Source organism: Schistocerca cancellata, chromosome 9 (assembly GCF_023864275.1).
Source record: "Schistocerca cancellata isolate TAMUIC-IGC-003103 chromosome 9, iqSchCanc2.1, whole genome shotgun sequence".
In the NCBI taxonomy this organism is placed as follows: domain Eukaryota; kingdom Metazoa; phylum Arthropoda; class Insecta; order Orthoptera; family Acrididae; genus Schistocerca; species Schistocerca cancellata.
Window position 1 is genome coordinate 410,206,899 of NC_064634.1, and position 22,725 is coordinate 410,229,623.

Here is a 22,725-nt window from a genome sequence, read left to right on the forward strand (position 1 = left end):
AAAAACAACTTAGACTGCCATAAGGAGAAGAGACATGCAAGAGCAGCAAACCTTCTCCGTCCCATATTGTACATTTTAAATTTGCACTCCTGCAAAAGCAGAACTGATATGCAGTGATAGCAATCACTAATACTTTTTGTGGTAATGGGTGTCATACTCTAACCTCATAATAGACCTGTTGTAACATCTTGCAACACACTGCAAAGTGGCGCACACAAAGAATTTGGTAATGGCATCATTAGTTGCTTATTGAGATTGGCAGTGCCATAAACAAAGTGGCAAACTCCCAAACTCTAATAGTACAATATGTTGCAAAGCATACTTCAAAACATCCCCCACTTAAAATTGCCATGTTAAATTGTCTGCACAATAGTAAGTAAAACCTGTTTATCTGAAGGTTTTATGAGTAATATATAATTAGCAGAAAAAACATGAACACTGCATTTTGTGAGAATGGTAGAGGTTAGTGAGTGAGCAAGAGAATGCCCATTGAATAGAATTTAATGAAATGACACAAAAAGCACAAATACAAATTGTATAAAGGCACAAACAAAACATTGTTGGAAGGTGACTGTCAACAGCTGTTAAATAGTGCATAAAATGCATATATGAACCATCAGCTGTGAGTCCTGATCTTCTCTTCAGTACTGCTCTATATACATTTAGGATTTCTATTTTTGCCTTTAAAGTCCTGTGTCATATATTTAAATTCATGCCATGCACTACACATTTTAAGTAAAAACTGATGCCGTATGGTGGCTTAAATCATTTTAACCCTCATCTATGAAGATGGGCCAAGAACAAAACTGATAGATATTTGGGTATAAAATAAAAACAGCTGATGGTTCAAATATGCATTTTATGCACAAAGAAAAGATTGGCTTTAGCTACTAGTGAGCTTTGATTTAAATCAATGGAGAAAGTCGAAAATTTTGACAGACCGGGATTCAAACTCAGGTCTCCTGCTTACTACATAGATGCACAGTCCAATGCACCATCTGCACATGGTGGTCATCACAACCACTCAGACTACCCTAGCATGCCTTCAATCAGAACCAAATTCTCATTTTATCCTCACACCACTGATGTAGTGCCCCTTACTCAGGTCATTTCATAGATTCTCATAAGAGTTCAAGTGTGGTGTGCATCTGCACTGAAGTGAACAATTGGTTGTCCTCACCTTAATTATATATGTGGTGTCTATTCTTTCAGACCTGTCGCACACATTTCGATCCTGCAGGCACTATGAATGAAGACACAAAGAAATGTCCAAAAAAGCATACACCACATACTGTGTATAAATAGTATATAGTATGGGATGAAGTATCTGTCATTTTAAGTGATGTTCAGCAATTTATATCCATATGCACTGTCTGCAGTTAGAAATTAGTCATACAGTGTGTGTTTTTCTGTTATGCCAAGAGTAACCTTTGTTCCAAAATAAATAGACAGAAGATATTTAACTTTGTCATGCTAGTCTTAGCTAAAGTATTTGAAACGACTGCTCTAAAAAAACTTCAAAGTATAACTAAAGAACCCTTTAAGAGTAAGGTCAGCTTTATTCCAGAAAGACAAAAGTAATAGGGTTACTCTTACCATCAATTAGATTACAGCGTGAGATTCCCCCAAGAAGCAAAAGTCAAAAGATCAGCATGTTTTTTTTTGTAATTTGACAAAAGCATTCATTTTAATAAATCAGTTATATCTAATTTGTAAACTTCACAGGTGTCACGTCAAGAAAAGTGTTTCACAATTATGAGGCTCAGATTTAACAAATAAAAAAATAAAGAATAGTAGAGATGCTAATTTGGCAACAGGCATACAAACAAGATTGCTAGTTTTCTAAAAAGACTTTTTTTGAGGTAGAGCACACGGATTGAGGAGGAGTATTGTCTGATGTCTCAAAGAGAGACAGCACTTGTAAGAGATTGGAATACAGGAGGGAGAGGCAGCAGGTATACGGGAAAGGAGTGTGACGCGTGGCACTGGAACTGGTGAATTTTTGCAGTGCATGATGAAGGTGATCTGGGGGGGAGGGGGGGGGGGGAATTGGATAATGGACTGGGAAGGTGTGACAGAACAACAGAAGGAAAGACTGGGGAAGAGCATTTCAAGGATAACACCCATTGGTTTTCCAACTTTGCCCCTGACCTCAGTCTCCACTAACCCCTGCCCCACCCCCACCCCCAGTCCACTCTGCCCAGTACCCCATTTACACTTTCTATGTACCCGCACCCTCTTCACCTCAGCCTGTCCTTCCTCTGTTAGGTCCTCCAATCCAGTCTACTTTGTGCACTGCAAGAACACACTGGTGCTGGTGCCTATGTGCCACACTCTGGTCCCATGCTCCTGCTGCCTCTTCATCTCGCATTTTGATCTCGTACACTTGCTGCCTTCCTCTGACCGTCAGCTATCCTTCCCCAGACCTCTCTGCCTTTTTTGTCCCCCTGACCTCTCTACCAGGCACAAGATCTCACCTCATTCCATGTGAAGTGGGATGTGAACTTATAAATTAACTAACCTAGCATTTGCAAGTAGTACATTATTGGTGCCATTCATATATGTTGAATACATAAAAGGAAGGGTAAAAATTTACGACCGTGGTACTTGATCGTCGGGAGTATGTGGCTGAGGGACTGCGTCAGCTTTCAGACAACACCACATACAAAGTTTGCCAAGGTAATCCCATTCCTGATGTCCAGGCGGAGCTTCAAGGAATCCTCAGAACCTTAGGCCCCCTACAAAACCTTTCACCTGACTCCATCAACCTCCTGACCCCACCAACACCCCGCACCCCTACCTTCTACCGTCTTCCTAAAATTCACAAACCCAATCATCCCGGCTGCCCCATTGTACCTGGTTACCAAGCCCCCACAGAACGTATCTCTGCCTACATAGATCAACACCTTCAACCCATTACATGCAGTCTCCGATTCTTCATCAAAGATGCCAACCACTTTCTCGAACGCCTGGAATCCTTACCCAGTCCGTTACCCCCGGACACCATCCTTGTAACCATTGATGCCACATCCTTATACACAAATATTCCGCATGTCCAGGGCCTCGCTGCGATGGAGCACTTCCTTTCACGCCAATCACCTGCCACCCTACCTAAAACCTCTTTCCTCATTACCTTAGCCAGTTTCATCCTGACCCACAACTTCTTCACTTTTGAAGGCCAGACATACCAACAATTAAAGGGAACAGCCATGGGTACCAGGATGGCCCCCTCGTACGCCAACCTATTCATGGGTCGCTTAGAGGAAGCCTTCTTGGTTACCCAGGCCTGCCAACCCAAAGTTTGGTACAGATTTATTGATGACATCTTCATGATCTGGACTCACAGTGAAGAAGAACTCCAGAATTTCCTCTCCAACCTCAACTCCTTTGGTTCCATCAGATTCACCTGGTCCTACTCCAAATCCCATGCCACTTTCCTCGATGTTGACCTCCACCTGTCCAATGGCCAGCTTCACACATCCGTCCACTCAAACCCACCAACAAGCAACAGTACCTCCATTATGACAGCTGCCACCCATTCCACATCAAACAGTCCCTTCCCTACAGCCTAGGTCTTCGTGGCAAACGAATCTGCTCCAGTCCTGAATCCCTGAACCATTACACCAACAACCTGACAACAGCTTTCGCATCCCGCAACTACGCTCCCGACCTGGTACAGAAGCAAATAACCAGAGCCACCTCCTCATCCCCTCAAACCCAGAACCACCCACAGAAGAACCACAAAAGTGCCCCACTTGTGACAGGATACTTTCCGAGACTGGATCAGACTCTGAATGTGGCTGTCCAGCAGGGATACGACTTCCTCAAATCCTGCCCTGAAATGAAATCCATCCTTCATGAAATCCTCCCCACTCCACCAAGAGTGTCTTTCCGCCGTCCACTTAACCTTCGTAACCTCTTAGTTCTTCCCTATTAAATCCCCAAACCACCTTCCCTACCCTCTGGCTCCTACCCTTGTAACCGCCCCCGGTGTAAAACCTGTCCCATGCACCCTCCCACCACCACCTACTCCAGTCCTGTAACCCAGAAGGTGTACACGATCAAAGGCAGAGCCACGTGTGAAAGCACCCACGTGATTTACCAACTGACCTGCTTACACTGTGATGCATTCTATGTGGGAATGACCAGCAACAACCTGTCCATTCGCATGAATGGACACAGGCAGACAGTGTTTGTTGGTAATGAGGATCACCCTGTGGCTAAACATGCCTTGGTGCACGGCCAGCACATCTTGGCACAGTGTTACACCATCCGGGTTATCTGGATACTTCCCACTAACACCAACCTATCCAAACTCCGGAGATGGGAACTTGCTCTTCAATATATCCTCTCTTCCCGTTATCCACCAGGCCTCAATCTCCGCTAATTTCAAGTTGCCGCCACTCATACCTCACCTGTCATTCAACAACATCTTTGCCTCTGCACTTCCGCCTCGACTGACATCTCTGCCCAAACTCTTTGCCTCTGTTTATGTCTGCTTGTGTCTGTATATGTGTGGATGGATATGTGTGTGTGTGCGAGTGTATACCCGTCCTGTTTTCCCCCTAAGGTAAGTCTTTCCGCTCCCGGGATTGGAATGACTCCTTACCCTCTCCCTTAAAACCCAAATCCTTTCGTCTTTCCCTCTCCTTCCCTCTTTCCTGACGAAGCAACCGTTGGTTGCAAAAGCTAGAATTTTGTGTGTATGTTTGTGTTTGTTTGTGTGTCTATCGACGTGCCAGCGCTTTCGTTTGGTAAGTCAAATCATCTTTGTTTTTAGATATATTTCTTTGAGTTAGGTTTGATATAACTTTCTATGGACATTTAAATAACATATCAAGATTATTAATACTGCACAAAAATATGGGTTGTCTGTCAAAGAATGTCTTGTAACTAAGTTTGAAAAACCTAGTAACACAAACTTTTCTGTCATACACCTTGAAAATTTTGGTTTAGTAAACTGTCAACAACTTCACACTTCCATTTCCAAGTTAGTTGCAGTTCTTAGTGCAGAGACAATTAGAGATTGTTTTAAATTACATGCTCATATATGGAACTAAACGTACATGACAAAATATAAGACAGGAATGCAGTGGATGGAGAACTTGATCCACTGAAGAGATTACACTGTAAGCTGTCAGTGGAGAAGTGTAGTATGTATTTAAAAGTTACACAAATTAAATTGCAATAATGTGCCTGGAATTGTGTAATGTGGAAAATAGTAATATTTCAGTTTAAATTATGGTATGTCCATATACACTTTACTTAGAAATTGGCAGTCTAAATGAAATCAGATAAACAGCTGATATGTGTTTATGTTGCTGGACATAATTCTTTGCTCTACTTACAGGTAAACCAGCTAGCATCAGCTGATCTGAACAAATACTTTGTCGCTTTGGATTGGTCACTCATTTACTTTCATCAGGAGCGTATGAGGAAGATTAATACGATTATAAGAGAACTGTGGCGAAAAATCTATCGTGGGAATGATATTGATTATATAGAAATTAAAACAGATGCTCCTGAAACCACGAGTAAGTAAATGACATTTGCCTTCGCTGAGTTAATGAGGCAGTTTGTAAAGTCTTAGGTTGCTGTCTGTTCTTTTCATGTCGAAATACTATTAAGACACTTATAAACATTAAATAAAGACTAGTGTAACATGTCTGAATGTGGACAGTTGACTAATCAGAAATCATCAGACAGATAAAGTGCTAAACACACCACTAAATATTTTGCCACAGTAAAACCTCCAAAATATAAATTTCTTAAAGAATTTATAAAGTGAAGGGATATGAAGTGGAGGAATGATTGTGTGTTTCATGCTGAATGTTTTGTAGAGTAGCAGCTCAGTGTGTGATCTAGGACATTTAACTTTGTATATTTACGTAACTTTATTATCTTTCTTACAAGTGGCATATATATTCATTGTTCAATCATCAGGTGCAGACAAGAAGCGAACATTCAACTATCGGGTTGTTCAGGTGAAGAATGATGTTGAGATTGATATGAAGGGACGCTGCAGTGCTGGGCAGAAGGTAGTGTTGTTACTTTATTCTCATTTTAAGTATTTAAAGTATATCACTTAAATTATTTTTTTGGTAATAAAGTTTAAGTAACATATCTCCTGCAATCATTTATCAAGATTCTCATCTGTAATACTGTCTCTGCAGGTTCTAGCGTCGCTTGTTATCCGAATTGCTTTGGCAGAAATTCTAAGTATTAATTGTGGAATCTTAGCTCTGGATGAACCAACCACAAATTTGGATAGGGAGAACATAGACAGTCTTGGAGAAACACTCACAGAGTAAGTTTTCAGACATTTCATTCATTGAAAAAGCATGTCATTTACTCAGTAAGCCTACCATTGATGAATTTTATGGGAAAGCAAGTCTTTCAAGTAAATTCTGTTTGGGCATAGTAATGAATATCTGAAAGAATTGACCATAATGTAATTTATTCCTTGTGGTGGTTACGGGTAGTTTGGAAAGTTTGATTCCTCTTACCTCTGATTGTGTGAGTTGTACAAAATTACCACAGCAGACATCCATGCACATTCCATTTGCTGCGTACAAAAGAAAGAAATTCTGGAGGCAAGGCACAGATGTTTCTGCTATACTTTAGTTGGTAAGATTTACCTTGGTGGGTAGTAAATATTGAGGAGTGTCAAAAATAAAGTAGTTTTATGGCTGCAATTCCATACTAAGTATATGCTCTGTCATGACTGGCTGAGTGAGCCAGTTATCAGATTGGAGGAATGCAAAGGTATTTATTTCTCTCATAAAGAAAATAAGCAGGTCACTGCTGCTAATTATATTCTATGGAAACAAAGGTCAATGCTAAGTTGGCCAAAATCTTAGTAGGAAGCGAATGTCAAGACTCCGAATATTGAGCTAAAAGTCAGTGCCAATAAGTAAAGCTAGAATCATCTTAAACAACACCACATACAATGGGTCATATGACTAAAATGGAGAATGTACTTCATGCTCAGAAGTTTGGAGAAAGTTCTCCGGTTTGTGTGAAAAAAGCAAGTCTGAGAATATACTTTACTTGAGTATATTCTCTCCGTGAGTTGAAGGATGGGGGTAGTTGCTCAAAATAAAGAATATTCTACGATATCTTATGAATAAAACGAGATAAGTTTCTCACAAGCGGAGAACATTCTCTGTTTTTGTGAGTGAGCTCCATAGCATACTTCAAGCTGGGTAAGTTGTGTAGTTAAGTGTTAGCGAGTGTTTTTAGTGAAAGTGGTGGAACTTATGGTTCTCGAAAGGCAAAAAAAGGTACACCTAGTACAAAGGAACACAGAAGCAAGGAACTGTAGAAGTTTATATAGATTTAACAGTGAAAACATTATTTGGTTGGCAAATCTCTTTCTTCCCGAAAATCAAGAAAGAAGAGAAGGCGCCCTTTCCAATGAATGCAAAATTAAAACATTTTTGCACTATTTATCAGATACAGGCTTTCAAACTGGTGTAGGAGAAGACTTACGAATAACCAGACAGCAGTATCATTAACATTTTCGTATGTTCTGCAGCAGGTTAACAGAAAATCACCATTGTGGATCCGATTCCCGAGAAACATTAACGAACTAGAAACAGCTAAAGTTAAGTGGCAGTGTAGGTATAAATTTCCATGCGTGGTAGGGGCCTTAGACTGCATGCACATACCTATAATGAAACCTTCTGCACAGAGAGACAAATATGTTAATCAAAAGGGCTTTCCGTCTATAAATGCGCAGGCGACATGTGATTATGTGAAATGTTTACAAGTGTTGATGCTTCATGGCCTGGGTCGGTACATGATGCTAGGATATGGAAAAGCTCAGGTACGTACCATATATTGCAAGAGAACTAGTGCAATGCCTAATTTTAGGAGTTGAAGGATATGGCATTGCACTGTGGTTGATGACACTGTTTCAAAATCCCGAAATGCCTGATAAGAGGGTGTACAACAGACTTCACTCAAAGGATAGGGTGATATGAATTATGCTTTGGACAGATAAAAAGGCATTACCCAATTCTGCAAAATAAAATAATGCTTGCCCAAACAAAATCCCCAGTGTAATAATAGCCTGTTTTGTTTTGCGCAGTGTAGTAAAACATAGAGGGGTTGAGGATTTTCAGGCACCTAGTGACAATGACAACAATCTTCCAGTCTTGGGAGAAGAGGAAGTAACAAACGTATGTGTACGTGGAACAAATAGAGGACGGTAAATTGTTAGTATAATATGTCAACTGTAGTGTATGGAAATCTGTCAAAACATTGCATAATTAAAACTGATTCATGTATTTTTTGTAATTAAAATATTTTTTCTTCTTCAGGTACAATTAAATAATATTTTGATGAAAATAAAAAACAGTGCTCTGTGTCACATAATAAAATGCAGTTTAATGTTTTTCTTCATCCTTTCTCGTTGATTTTACTTTCACCAAAAATTGTTTAACCTGTAACAGTCCAAACTGGAACAGAATTTTCAGATACTACAGTAAATAAATACACAGATTATTTGACCAGTAACATTTAAAACAGAAAAAAAGGTTAATCTTTTTGTTCCACTTTCCCAAAAATTGTTTCAAGGATATGGTGAAGACATTGGCAGGTGCTACAGTAATAAGTGCACAAACTGTCTAACCTGTAACATTTAAAATAGGAACAAATTACTCTTTTTGTTCTACTTAACCAAAACTTGTTTCATGGGTACTGTGAAGGTATTTGCCAGATGCTGTGGTAAGAGCACAAACTGTTTTAACATGCACATTTAAAACATGAAAAAGTTAAATCTTTTTCTTCCACTTTCCCTGAAATTGTTTCAAGGATGTGGTGAAGGTATTTGCCAGGTGCTACAGTAAATAATTGCACTAACTGTTTATGTGTAATATTTAAAAAAGAATGAGTTAATCTGTTTGTTCCACTTTCCCAAAAACTGTTTCAAGGTATTTGCCTGAACAACAGTAAATAAGTGCACACATTTTTTAACAGTTCAAATTGGATTATGCAACAGTTATTGTTTCATTGAAAAGAAATTTGAATTGAATTATTTCTTTAAGAGAATATGGAATTTGGTAAATGAAGAATGAAATTAAACATTCACTTAAAAAACATGTTTTTATTCATAAAAACAGTTTGTACTGTGACTACAGAATTCATTATGTTGTTGTCTTTTTCTTGATGCATCAGTTTCTGCTGCTTTGTCTTCAGGATATATAATTGTTACAGTAAAACTAGTCGTTGCAACTCAGAATTAAACAAGTTCATCGTCTCATCCATTTCATGCTTAGTCTGCGTTGTTTCAACACTCTCGCAGGCCCCAAAACAGGCGACTGCAAAGTTATGATGATTTCTGGACCCATCAGATCTGTAGCATCTGCTGTGACAATTTGCGGTTGCTGCAGAACTAATTATGGTTCAAAGAATGTACAGTCGGTATCAACTACTCTCTGGGGAATAGATGATAGCAGAGGTGGAACCACCCACTACACCAACTCCTAATAAAAATTTTAAAAAATAAAAAAATAATAGTAGTGTGTGTCACAATTCAGTTTCTAGTTTGTACATATAGCAAGCAATTTTATGCAGAACTGTGGGAGGGGTTTGTCTGATTTCATGTATAGTACACTGTGATACTTTTATAGAAAAGTTGTCAAATATCAGATGCATTTTACCAAACATTGTTTTATTTTCACATGTTAAAAATAAATATTTTGCTGGTACACAATTTCAAAACATTAAGCACATCATAAAAAAATGGAAAGAATGGGACTTACCAGGAATTCCGTGGATAGTTAAGTTGCAGTCATATCCCTCTAAAAGTTTCAAAAACATTTGTTCCCAATTTTTTAGTGAGATCTTAATGTTGCCCGTCTTATTTACATCCGTCTTAGACTTGATGCGCGACTTCATATTGTACAGTTTTTTCATAATCTGCCCACCTGAAATGTCTTTTCCAAAACTAGCCCCTGTAACTATGTTGTATTTCCTTTATACTATCTGCCCTCTTCCTTCTTGGGCAGAGTTTGTGACTTGCTGATAATAGCAGTATAATCTCTTATAATATTCACAAAGGCTAATTTGAAATCTTTCATTTTGGCACTGAAATAACGTTAAGAAAAACTTTTGGTAACACACACACGTGCAAATGAAAACAAACTGTGAACCAAAGATGTTAGATTTTAATATCTTTGCTGAGAGCTTACTCAATAAGGAGGGGAGGTAGTGAGAAAGTACTCCCGGGTCAGAGATTATGCTCCGTAGTTTTTATTCATATGAAATTGAGAAATTTCTCTGAGAATGTGCTTTTGCTCTGAGTATCTACTGTGGAGAATGTTCTCATTTTTATTCATACGACCCAATCAGAGTTCAAAAAATCAAAATCCAGTTCGAAAAAGTAAGGTAACAGTTGTGTTCTGATACAAGTGTCATTCAACAAAAAACCAAATTCTACGCACTTGTGCCAGTGTTAGACAGGCTTCTCATTTCCATGTGCTAAGAATTATTAGGGACGTGTTTGTAATGAGTTACGCAATACTGGCTGGAATTTCTCATCATCAGACTTTGAACTACTAAGGGTCTCTTTCAGTGGGCTAAAAAATGCACCCAACTTGTAGTACAGTGAAGAATGCCTTCCCTTCACCCTCATACTATTGCAAAAGCTCCCTGCACATATCTATGTGCCTCTCTTTCATTTCTGACACCAGGTATAGTGGAAACCATCTTGCATACACTTTCTTGCACATTAGTATGTCATAAACAATATGGTGAACTGATCCAACACTAATATTTGTCACTGCTGCAATATATGTCACCATGGTATGCCTGCTTTTCTGTGTCAACTCTGTAAATGTTGTTCTCTGTCACTGAACAGGCAGAGCATCCTGAGCATGGCAAAAATCTTCAGTACTTGTTATATCTTGTTTTGACTTATCTGTCCTCTCACACACTTGTGTTGGATTCAGCTTTCACAATATTGCACTGACACCTAACGGTGAATTTAGATTGGTTTCAGTGAGGAATCTAAAGACGTTCCACTGCTCCACATAGGTGCAAACCTACAAAGTGGCCACCATCTTGTTTAATTGATTCTCAGCATCACGTTTGCGAGACAGGCATGCCAGCCCCATGTGATAATGTAGTTATAGGTCACCAATAGAAAATAAAAAAAGAAGCACAAACTTTGTAAAAGTTGTATTTTTTATACAACTCTTCCAGTTATTTATTGAATGGACATTGTATAAGTGCATTGATGACATAAAAACTGCTGAGCAAGCTTTGGGTTGTGTATTTAGTTCCTATTTTAGCCCAGGGGCCATCTCTGTTGTCATGTGTATTGCAAACTCTGTAGTCATGGCCAACACAGGCAGAACTATCTGTACTCATGCTATCACTGCCAATCTTTGCAGCAATTTCCGTATTGCTGCAGCAGTGGTAATTAGGTTCCTCTCCCTGACTCATAGAAAAGGTAGTGTCCAGGGTACAACTAAGACTGAATTGATGACATATGGGGGCATGTGAGGTGGGCATATATATGAGGGCACAGATCTTATTCTTTGAAGGATTACAGACCAGTTATATGGGATTTAAGTTTAGATGGAATGGCAGCTGTAGGAAGGGAACCATTTTCTTGCAAAATTCTGCCAAAAGTTAGGCTTTGTTTGTGTCTATGTATTTTTAACAGTTTTTTCCTGTCTATTTGTTCATTGTAGTCAGTAGAAGAGAAGTGAATACTAATGAAACTGTACATTTACAACATTATCTGGCTCTGTTCTTGAAGAACAGTCTTCCCACACTGAACTTTGCAACATTTATTCGCTGTTTAGTGTGTATGGACCTGCGGTTCCTCTGAATCAGGTGTCTCCCAACTACGGACCGCTGACCAACACCACCCCACAGCAATGGCTTTGACATGCATGGTATCTGGTCTGTCAAAATTGTGTTTTTTATTACAGTCGAACCTTGCTTATTGAGCATCTCTCGCAATGTGTGATTTGCACAAGAAGTAGGTGAAAATGTAAGAAATTAACTCGCTTACCGAATGATGTTTCATATAAAGAGTCTGTTTAGTGTTATTTTTTCAGTATTTAATAACCATTTCAAAAACTACCTTCTGTCCTGGATCGGTCTCTTTGGACACTATAAATTAACACTAAGTCACATGTTCTCCTATAAACTACCACTCTATAAAGTAGAAGCTCTGACAATGCTGTCTTCATTCAGCTGTACAGGTCGCAATGCACTTCGTGCCACAATTGTTGTCACCTGTGCAACTACTCTGCCTTCCATGGCAATATTGAAAATCCTCTGCAACATTAGGATCTTATCTTTGTCAGTGTGTGGTAACCCTGTCCCTTGCAGTATGTGTTTATGAATTTCAGTTCTAATCTGACATTGTTAACTAACTCTAATGCATTAAAAATGCCCATAAGACAGTAGCTATGCGTGATATGAATTTAATTAACAATAAGGCTATGTCTCTTTTTGGACATATTTTGAAGCACAGGCAGTGACATGGACTTTCCCTTAAAGTCTTGGTGTAGGTGCAGCCAACATCATTTGGGAGCCATTGGTGAAAAGAGAAAATAATTCTCCCTCCATTGCATATAAAGCTAGAATTGATGAAGCAATTTGTTACGGCCCCAGATAGAGGAGGCAGTTGCTTCAAATACCTATGTATATTTTTTCCTGCACTGAACACTGAAAACTTGAAAGCAGCTATATTTGATGGGCTGCAGATTTGCAGACTCGTGAGTGATTCCAATGTGAGAAATTTCATGAATGATTTATAACTGTCAGCCTGGCGTTGTTATATCTTACTTGTGGAGAACTTCTTAGCAATCATATGACAGACAATTACAAAGAAATTGTGCAGAACATGTTGACAGCCTTTAAAAAGTTGGGTGTTAATACAAGTATTAAAGTGCACTTCCTTCACAGGCTCTTATCCAGATTTCCAGACAACTTAGGCAATTACAGCAAGGCGTAAGGGGAGAGGTTCCACCAAGAAATTAAGATAATGGAAGACAGATATCAAGGCAGGTGGGACACACGTATGATGGCTGACTACTGTTGGTGCCTCCAATGCGATTGTCCTGAAGACCAGTACAGAAGAAAATCAAACCAACATTGTTTCATGAGGAGTTATTACTATAGTCTCACTAAATGTAGGCATACAGTTTTCTCCATTATGAAGTAATGCAACATAATTAGTTAATTACAGTACTTATTATGTCATTTTGGTGTTATCTGAGAGAGTAATCATGTGACTTGCGATCAGGATAAACCTATTCACATATGATATTGTATTGCTGTTTGTTTATATTCATCAATAAATGTTAAACTGCCATAAAACAGGAGCCAATATAGGAAAACTGAGGCCATATTTGCATTCAGCAACACATGATGGTCCTAAAAGCCATTAAAAATCATTGGGAAGAAAAACTGTGTTTAGCAGCGTAAAACAGAACAGTTTACAATGGGTTTGCATCCAGCAGATTCAACTTTAATCTTATAGAAACTAATATTCCAAACAAATAAAAGTGGAAATAATGGTCATACACTGGATGAGACTCAGTATGTAAAATTTCTGGACATCCAGTTAGATAATAAACTGAAGTGGTCCAGCATGTGGATAAGTTCTGTTTTCACCTGCTTTGCACTTAATAAATTATTTCACTGAATGACTTGCAGATAAGATTGTATTCAACAGAAGCATGCAATAAGAATAGTGTATATAGCTGATGACTGAACATCTTACATAAGACTCTACAGGTACAGCTAAATTTACTTTCTAATGATATTGGTGGTTAATAACAATGTTGAATATAAGATTTGTTGAATATAAGATTTAACTCAGAAATTCACAACCACAACATTAGAAGTGGAAATAATTTCCATATATACAATGTTTCACTCTCTAGAGTGAAATTTTTTTCTTGTATGGCGGCCTTCATCAGCCACTCCTCCTACAGTTTATTAGAATATTTGGGCCCAGTATTGTAAATTCCAAGCATTACTTGATGCGGCAGGAATGAACTTAGTGTTTAATTCAAACTAGTGCATGTTGTTACCTCACAGTGAAAGTATGAACAGTGATTGCAGAAAACCTGCTATTAATGCAATTCATTTTACACACAAATGAAGAGAGAGGTGTGATAGTACCAACAGGACAGGCAACAGAAAGTTCAATGAAAAATTAAGTGACTTGACTGTGTGTAAAATTAAAATTATAGATGGAGGGGCATAATGCTGTGTGTGGAGTAGGATCTGAGTATCTGCCCAGAGCACAATAAGTAAAATGCCAACAAAAAATATTTCACTGGTGATATACACTTTTTGTCACACACAACAGGAATTCTAATCTAACAAGAAACTCAGAGAAAAAGTGCTCACCTATGGAATGTGATTGTGAAAGGAACCAGAATGAATAAGTCATCATGTGCAGACTGGAGACCACACTTGCAAACTGAGCATACAGCATTAGATTTGTTTAAAAGAAGTGAAGTATCAGGATTGAGGACACGAGTAGCTGATTTAAACCAGGGCTCTCCAAACGTTTTAGCCTAAGGGCCACATTAGGATTTCCAGTAAGTCCCAAGGGCCAAGATCTAGCTATTGACTAAATTTTCTTGAGGTCTGTTACCCCAATACTGCTTCGAACTGTTCGGTACAGTTCAGATGTTTTTGTATCGCTTTCATTGTCGAATACTGATTTGACAATGAATGTGAACACACATATCGACCTATAAGATGGCATTAGCCACAAAGACAACTATTACTGCATCCAGTAAGTTTCCCATTTTTAATTCCGACACTCGCTCATTATGTGCTCACTTTCAGATTGGCTATATCTCTTTTAACAGAGTAATAATTGCACAACACTTCGACACCTGCTCCACTTGAAAATGACCTGCAAGGCCGAAATTGGCCAATTGTGCAAGATGTAATAAGGTGAATACTTGAGAACAAGAAGTGATGTTGAATACTTCAAAATGTCCTTTAATTACACACATCAGTTAATGCATATCTTAATTGGTCATGAAATAAAAACAATAAATTGAACATATTTTGCGTTGTAAATTTTACAGTGTACATTTTTACTTCACTTAATGAGCATTATTCATTTCTCACTCTCATTACATGAACTACTCTTTTCCATAGGAATCGGTAAAGAATAGATCAATGTGTTTCATTCCACAAAAATAGGGACCATACTCAGATTTGTAATACTGTACTTAATGTAATTTTTTTATTTATAGTACAGTGCATCCTATTTTAGAGGGAAGTTGCCCAAGCATATAAAACAAGGGTACTTCGCGTACCCACACTGCTGGCCATGTTTACCATCTTCAAATCACAACAAATAGACCATTGATGTTCATGTCAGTGTACTTTGTGCAATTTAATTTGGATAGTTTCAGATTCCTCTTTTAGTTTTGTTGAGTGGCCAATGGGAATGGATGCAAGGATGTTACTGTTGTGGAGCAAGACACATTTCAGGCTTTCAGCTGTCCACAAAAAGCTGCCAGCATTTGGGTGATATTCCTGTAACCCTATCTGAATGAGTAGACCGCAGTTGTTATTGAAATATAAAGATTTTCATCATGACTAAAGTATTGAAGAAGACCTACTTCCCTTGTACAGTATTCTGAAATTTTTGCTCTTGGACTAAGACAGTTGCTTTCCTTTAGCCTGGTTCTGCTCCTTCCTTTAACATATTAAGATCACATACCAGATCGTTTAGTTTCTTTTGAGTGAACAGTTTAGGTGTAGAAATTTCTCCTTCATATTCACTTCCACTGCTGATGCTCCTTTTGTTCTCCAAATTCTGTATCTCTTCAGGTTCTTATAATTCAGGTAGTTTAGTAAACACTGGTATAAGAATTACTTCAATGTGTGCCACAGTTATCCTGCCTGAGTCTAAATTTGGATACTCCCATTTACTTTTTTTTAATAGATTGAAACCTTTGACATCTACAACCCAAAAGAAACAGTCATAGTGGTTTTTTGGTTCTCGCCAGACCATTGGTGCACCGAAACTTAAACATTCTATTCGTCCATTTCTCCACTGTCAAAGAAAATCTACACAGTGTGGGGAGCCCATGGTCTTTCTTGGTCTCCGAGCTGTATCCCAAAATATGCAAGATATGCATTCCTTACAAACATTGTGATATTCTGTCTTTGGTTCTGTAGGTGTTTTCACTACAAATACAACAAAACACATTGCGAGTGTTTATGCATCCTCTTTATAAGGGAGTCATATTTATTCAGAACAGCTAAAATAAAAATACAAAATAAAATTTAAGGATTTTAATACAATGTTTGTGAAATACGAAAGAGGGTAAAAAATTAGATGAAAATGAAGATCAACAATACTGCCAGAGAATCAGCATCTTTGGGAGCATTTAAATAAAATCCAAAAACATAATTATCTTCAAAACAAGAGCCAATTCAGGAAAGTAAAAGTTTAACTGTAGAAAAATTGTCCAGTATTCTCATGTGAGCTACCTTCTCCAAAACATTTGAAAACACAAGAACGTGGGAGAGGAGTCGATAATTGGAGGTCAGTTGATTGTCTCCACTTTTGTATGTTGGTGGTACTACTGGGTACTTCAGTATTTAAGGAAATCTATCTTGACTTATTAACTGGGTACAGAAGATAACTCAGGGGTGGTGCTACCAAGTCAGCACAAGATTTTAGCACTGCAGCTGAGGTACCATCATAACCAGAAGAGTTGTTACTTTTTAGTGCCAAATTATTTTTCTGAGCACTCTAACAAATGACTCCACCTCTGTAGCTGAGTGGTGAGCATGACCGACTGCCATGCAGAGGGCATGAGTTCGATTCCTGGTAGTACTATGGATTTTTCCTTGGTGGGAGGAGTTGCATGTCGTGCTCTCAGCCTTTTGATGCCAATTGAGGAGCTACTTGGTTGGTAGTGGGAGCTCCAAGTCACAAAAACTGACATCATCTGGGAGAGCAGTGTGCTGATCCCACGCCTTTCCATATTTCATCCAGTGATGCCAAGGCAGTTGATGGTACTAATGTGACCACCAGGGCCTTGTTACATAGTTATGTCTAACAAATGAGGTGGCAAAACTTATGTCCCTTGCTGTTTTACAGATCTGATTTCAGTTGATAATCTTTTTCCTCCATATTTTCACCTACTGTTTGTGTAGAATTCATTGAATTTAGTGCCAATTATTTGAATTTCATATTATCTGTCTTATTGCTACTCTCATCTAGGAGTACAATATCCTAAGCTTTACCATGATTGTTTTATTCCTAACAATGTTCCAGTTTCTCCTTCACTTATTATTGGAATTTTGATTTTTTAGTGTATAGTACCTGGGTTTTGCCTTTTTTTTAACAACAGGCAGAAGTTTTTTTGCAATATTGCTTGTACAGCATTTTTAAGTCTTGATTGTAGCTAGTCCTTTGCAGTAATTAAGCTATTTTTCCTCCTAGTACAATGTATTTTGATCCCAGATGTTAGTCACATTTTTATCGACTTCCACTGTAAATTCTTTGACTCTAACACTGATGGATTTTAAGTCAACATTATGGTCTTAAGGTGATCTGTGACTATTTTGCACAATGCATTCACTAACTTTGGGCAAGTATTAATATTGCTTGCCTCTCTTTTCCATTTATTACTGTTCAGTGGCCATGTACACATTTTTCTTTGCATCTGATATTAAGCTGATGGTTTTGGAATGGTAGCTGTGTGTTACAGGAACAGTATTTTCTTCAACCTGGTTGTGAAAGTAAAACTTTAGATTAACAAGTGGCATGCAAGTTTCTCCAGTAGGGCTTGGTGATGTGTATTTAGGTTGCTGTATTTCCTCACACTGTCCTGTGTGTTCCATAATTTACATTATAATGCATAGTGCCCTGTATTTAGCATTTAGGTATCCTTGAAATATTTCACAATTTACAAACCAAGGAAACAAATACAAATCCCACCTCACACTGTCCTAGAGTCTGTTTTCCTTTTTACCTTGCCATTCCCCAATATTTAATTTTATATTTTCAATTCAGTTATTGCAGTCTTTGTAAAACATTTAGATGCCCATAAACGAATCATAAGACATTGCAACAGCAGCATTTTTAATGTTATTTATTTTAATTTTTTGTTGGATTTAATTGGAGCTAGCAGATTTATAACTAGTACTTGACCAGATACTTCAGTAATTGAGACAGTGGAATTTCTCATCTGGCCATACCGACTAAGTTTCCCATGATTTTCTGAAATAGATAATAGCTGATTCTTCCTCATCCTTATCCAGTCTAGGCTTGTCCTTTGCTATGATCCAATCTACGGTACTTTGCAGTCAAATCTTACATATATCTTTTTTTATATTGCTTTTATTTTTCTTTTAGCCTTATAAATTTAAGGAGGGAGAACAAGAATTTTCAGCTCATACTGATAACACACGATGAAGACTTCTTGGATCGTTTGATGAATGTTGAAAAACTGAAGTACTATTACAGGGTCACAAGAAATGCAAAGTAAGTTGACTGATCTTGAAGGTATTCTCAATTGTGCTAAGTGCTAATGGTAACTAGTGAAGCTGTGTAGCAGTTAAATGTAGTAAAAGGAAAATTATATTCATATTAGATGATTATATTGGTTCATTAATAAGTGTATGCTAGTGACTTTTCTTTCCCTTTTTTCCAGGGGAAACTCCGTCATTGAAAAGTATCGTTTTGAAGAAAGGAGCACCCAACATAGAAACTTCAACTAAAGTTTGAAATAAGAATGCATCAAGACTGATTTTGTTATTCTAATTTGCTCATCTTGTGGAACGCTCTGTGAAAGAAAGTACTTATAGATTTTTGTGGTTTTCTGTTTGTTATAATACATCCATGCCCATGCAGCAGCATTTTTCACACTGTTATGTGTAAATAAAGAACATTCATTTCTGAGTACTTTTGTTGTATTATACAAGGGGAGTTACGTGATTACCACACAATCTTTTAAGGATAGTAGAGGACAGATGTATTAATTTGAGATAGGGGAACCCAGTTCCAGAAAGACTGGGGCAAAAATGAGTGAATATACATTTGTTGATGATTTTCCAATGCTGATAACAATCATTTTATAGTTTTATTTACCTCCACAAGTTGCTACATTCACTATGGTTGTTCAAAGTGACACATGCTGGCATGACATCATTGAACAAAGTTCAATTTCATGCATTTGAACAACTCTAATGTTGTTTTAACAATGTCACAGGTGGCTAGTTCTTCTCAGCCTCGGCAGATATCTCATAGACAAAATTTTTTATATGAATAATTAATGGAAAATCTCATATAAAGATGTGAAACAGATACTAACAAAGAGATCGAGGGGCTGGCCAGTACTTACCTCAGCTCAGTACAGCCAATAGATACACAAAACAGAACAGAAAATTTACATTCCTAGCTTTCGGAACTTTGTTCCTTCATCAGGGAGGAGAGAGGGGTGGGGGGAGAAGGGAAAGCTAACATGCCTGCACTGCACAGCCTTTTACATCAGTATGACTACAACTAAACTGGCTGAGAGCATGAACAGGCACAGATGAACTGTCCGCATAGGAGATGTCCAATACCCAGTAGCAGAGCATGCCCTCCAGCATAATTCTAGGGACCTAGGAACCTGCTACAACGTACATGCCATTTGGCTTCTCCCACCCAACACCAGTCCCTCGGAACTGCGGAGATGGGAACTTGCACTCCAACACATCCTTTCATCCCACCATCCCCCTGGACTGAACCTACGTTAACCAACCTCACTCCCTTTTACTCTTCAGTCTTGTCCTTTTTCCCTCTCCTCTTTAGCCATTCACACATCTTTTCATCCTACATAGTTGTGTTTATCTTTATACTATATACCTCTTTACTTCTGCATGCATCCTCTTTGGTTTGAAGCTGGCACAGTACTTAACAGTAGAATATCTTTGGCTTCCCTCTGACAACCATGCCTCCATCCTTGCTACCCTCCCTGTTTTCCTTTCCCTGTTGCCTCATAACCTGGGTTGTGAGTAACTGAATCCACTTTCCCTTCTTCCCTTCCCCCCCCCCCCCCCCCCCTCCCTGATGAAGGAACAAAGTTCCGAAAGCTAGGAATGTAAATTTTCTATTCTGTTTTGATCTATTGGCTGTACTGAGCTGAGGTAAGTACTGGCCAGCCCCTCTATCTCTTTGTTAGTATTTGTTTCACAAATTTTTTATACGATACCACAAGAAAAATCAGGTGACATTAGATTAGGTGAATGAGCTAATAACAAAACAATTCTGTGTGTGTGTGTGTGTGTGTGTGTGTGTGCGCGCGCGCGCGTACACGCGTCTCCCCTGGTCAACCCTCTTTCAGACAATTGGGCAATGCCTAGGCAGGTGACCTGGTGCTCTGCCAGTCAGTACCACAAACATGCACAGAGTTTGAGTGAGATATCTTCCAATAAAGTAAAGGATATGCGGGGTGGACAGAATAAAACTAGCATGGAAAATATTCACAATAAGAAGACTAGCGTAGAATTGACACTTGGTGATGCCCCCACTTTATGCCAATGCAGCGCTGTGCTCCATTTATCAAACTGAGACATGTGGAGCAGCTCTTCCTGAAGGATAGCAGGAATAGCATTTTCAATGTTCTGCTGTAGTTCTTCCAGTGTGTGAGAAATTTTTGAGTGCATCTGACTCTTCAATTTGCCCCTGAGGTAGAAATCACAGTTTTCAGAATTTTCTGTGTCAGTTTTATATGCATTTTCCGGGCCAGTTTTATTTTGATCTCTGTATATATATATATATATATATATATATATATATATATATATATATATATATATATATATATATATATTTAAAAAGAAAGATGATGAGACTTACCCAACAAAAGCGCTGGCAGGTCGATAGACACACAAATAAACACAAACATACACAGAAAACTCTAGCTTTCGCAACCAAAGGTTGCCTCGTCAGGAAAGAGGGAAGGAGAAGGAAAGACAAAAGGATATGGGTTTTAAGGGAGAGGGTAAGGAGTCATTCCAATCCCGGGAGCGGAAAGACTTACCTTAGGGGGAAAAAAGGACAGGTATACACTCGCACACACACACATATCCATCCATACATACAAGACACAAGCAGACATAAAATGTCTGCTTGTGTCTTGTATGTATGGATGGATATGTGTGTGTGTGCGAGTGTATACCTGTCCTTTTTTCCCCCTAAGGTAAGTCTTTCCGCTCCCGGGATTGGAATGACTCCTTACCCTCTCCCTTAAAACCCATATCCTTTTGTCTTTCCTTCTCCTTCCCTCTTTCCTGACGAGGCAACCTTTGGTTGCGAAAGCTAGAGTTTTGTGTGTATGTTTGTGTTTATTTGTGTGTCTATCGACCTGCCAGCGCTTTTGTTGGGTAAGTCTCATCATCTTTCTTTTTAAATATATTTTTCCCACGTGGAATGTTTCCCTCTATTATATTCATATATATATATATATATATATATATATATCTCAGAAACATATCGCACCAGAGAGCACTAAGTGGGACCTAATAAATCATTGAGTGTTCACTGCAGTGTCGGTGGTTCTTCACAGAGGCTCCTCTTTCTTGTGAGAAAGGACTGCTGCTTAAAAATTTAGAGGCTGTATGACTTGTTATTCTCCACAGTCAGTGTACTGCAATATTGTGTGCCCCCTTTCCATAACTGCAGGAACAGTGTTTGGAAAAATAGTGTGCCTTAAATGCCTCCTGTGTGGTTATTTCACCTGGTGTCAGCCTTCCTTCTACTAGAATTCATATGATCAAATGTACACACTTAAACTTGTTTACACAGACTGCAGTCTTGTAGCCATTTATGTCATACTACATGTGTGTATGTGCGCGCGTGTCCACGTGCTGTGTGAATCTTGATTTGGAATGTTTGGGTGTTGCTATTACTAGCAGTAAATTAATTTTTTTCCCCATCATATCACACTATGAGCAAACAATTTACGTAGCATATTATCTTAATTGATGGCTTTTTTTTTTTAAGTTAGAGCACGTATTTTAGATAAGAAAGGCTTAGTATTGACACTTTTATTAATGCCACAAATTCTACTATCTACTTGCCACCGTCCTATGAACAGTGTAATAATTTAAAATAGCTGCTCTTTGACGGTGGATGTGCCTGTCACTACGCCAAACATAATAGTCTGAGAGATGGGGTGGCACTTGTCTCATTTGGAAGGTGCAGTGTCAGATTCGATCTGTTACAGTTTGGTCGAGCAGCTCTCCTGACATCATTTCATTTGTCGACGTGGCGATGTTGCGCCACTGGGGTGGTATTGTAGTGTAGATTTTGGGATTCTCTTTGAGCTCATTCATTGTGCATGCTTTCTCCATTTCTTTATTTTTCATTTTTAGTTCTGGGTACCATTTTCAGTTCCTTCAACACACCCGTTAAGGTAAATCCAAATGGTTCTTTTGGAAAACCACAAACTATTTTCTTTATTATTGTACTGTGGAAGCTTGGCTCTGTCTAATGACATCATCATCAGTGAGACGATCAACACTTCCTTCTTGTACTGTCATCAGCATGACAGCCAAGTGCAAGATAGGTAAGACTTGCAGACCAATTGTAGGTCTCTAACACATGGGACACTTCGTTCCTGAGGCTGTGCTCTTCCTACGCCACCATGTTAGTTGTCTACCATGAGTGCCTAAAACTGGGGAAAGCATCTGCCAGGGACACAAGGTTTTAATGTCAGG

General features: G+C 38.5%; 1 protein-coding gene across 1 annotated transcript in view; it reads left to right on the forward strand.

Annotated features, from left to right (window-relative positions):
• LOC126100446 (DNA repair protein RAD50) overlaps nt 1-18,922 on the forward strand; it is a 270,875-nt gene extending 251,953 nt beyond the window's left edge. Inside the window, exons 23-27 of the mRNA XM_049911053.1 lie at nt 5,351-5,534; nt 5,944-6,038; nt 6,174-6,307; nt 18,377-18,505; nt 18,675-18,922. Of these exons, the coding sequence (XP_049767010.1) occupies nt 5,351-5,534; nt 5,944-6,038; nt 6,174-6,307; nt 18,377-18,505; nt 18,675-18,741 (609 nt within the window). The 3' untranslated portion in view covers nt 18,742-18,922. The remainder of the gene's footprint in view (nt 1-5,350; nt 5,535-5,943; nt 6,039-6,173; nt 6,308-18,376; nt 18,506-18,674) is intronic.
• The last annotated feature ends 3,803 nt before the right edge of the window (nt 18,923-22,725 follow it).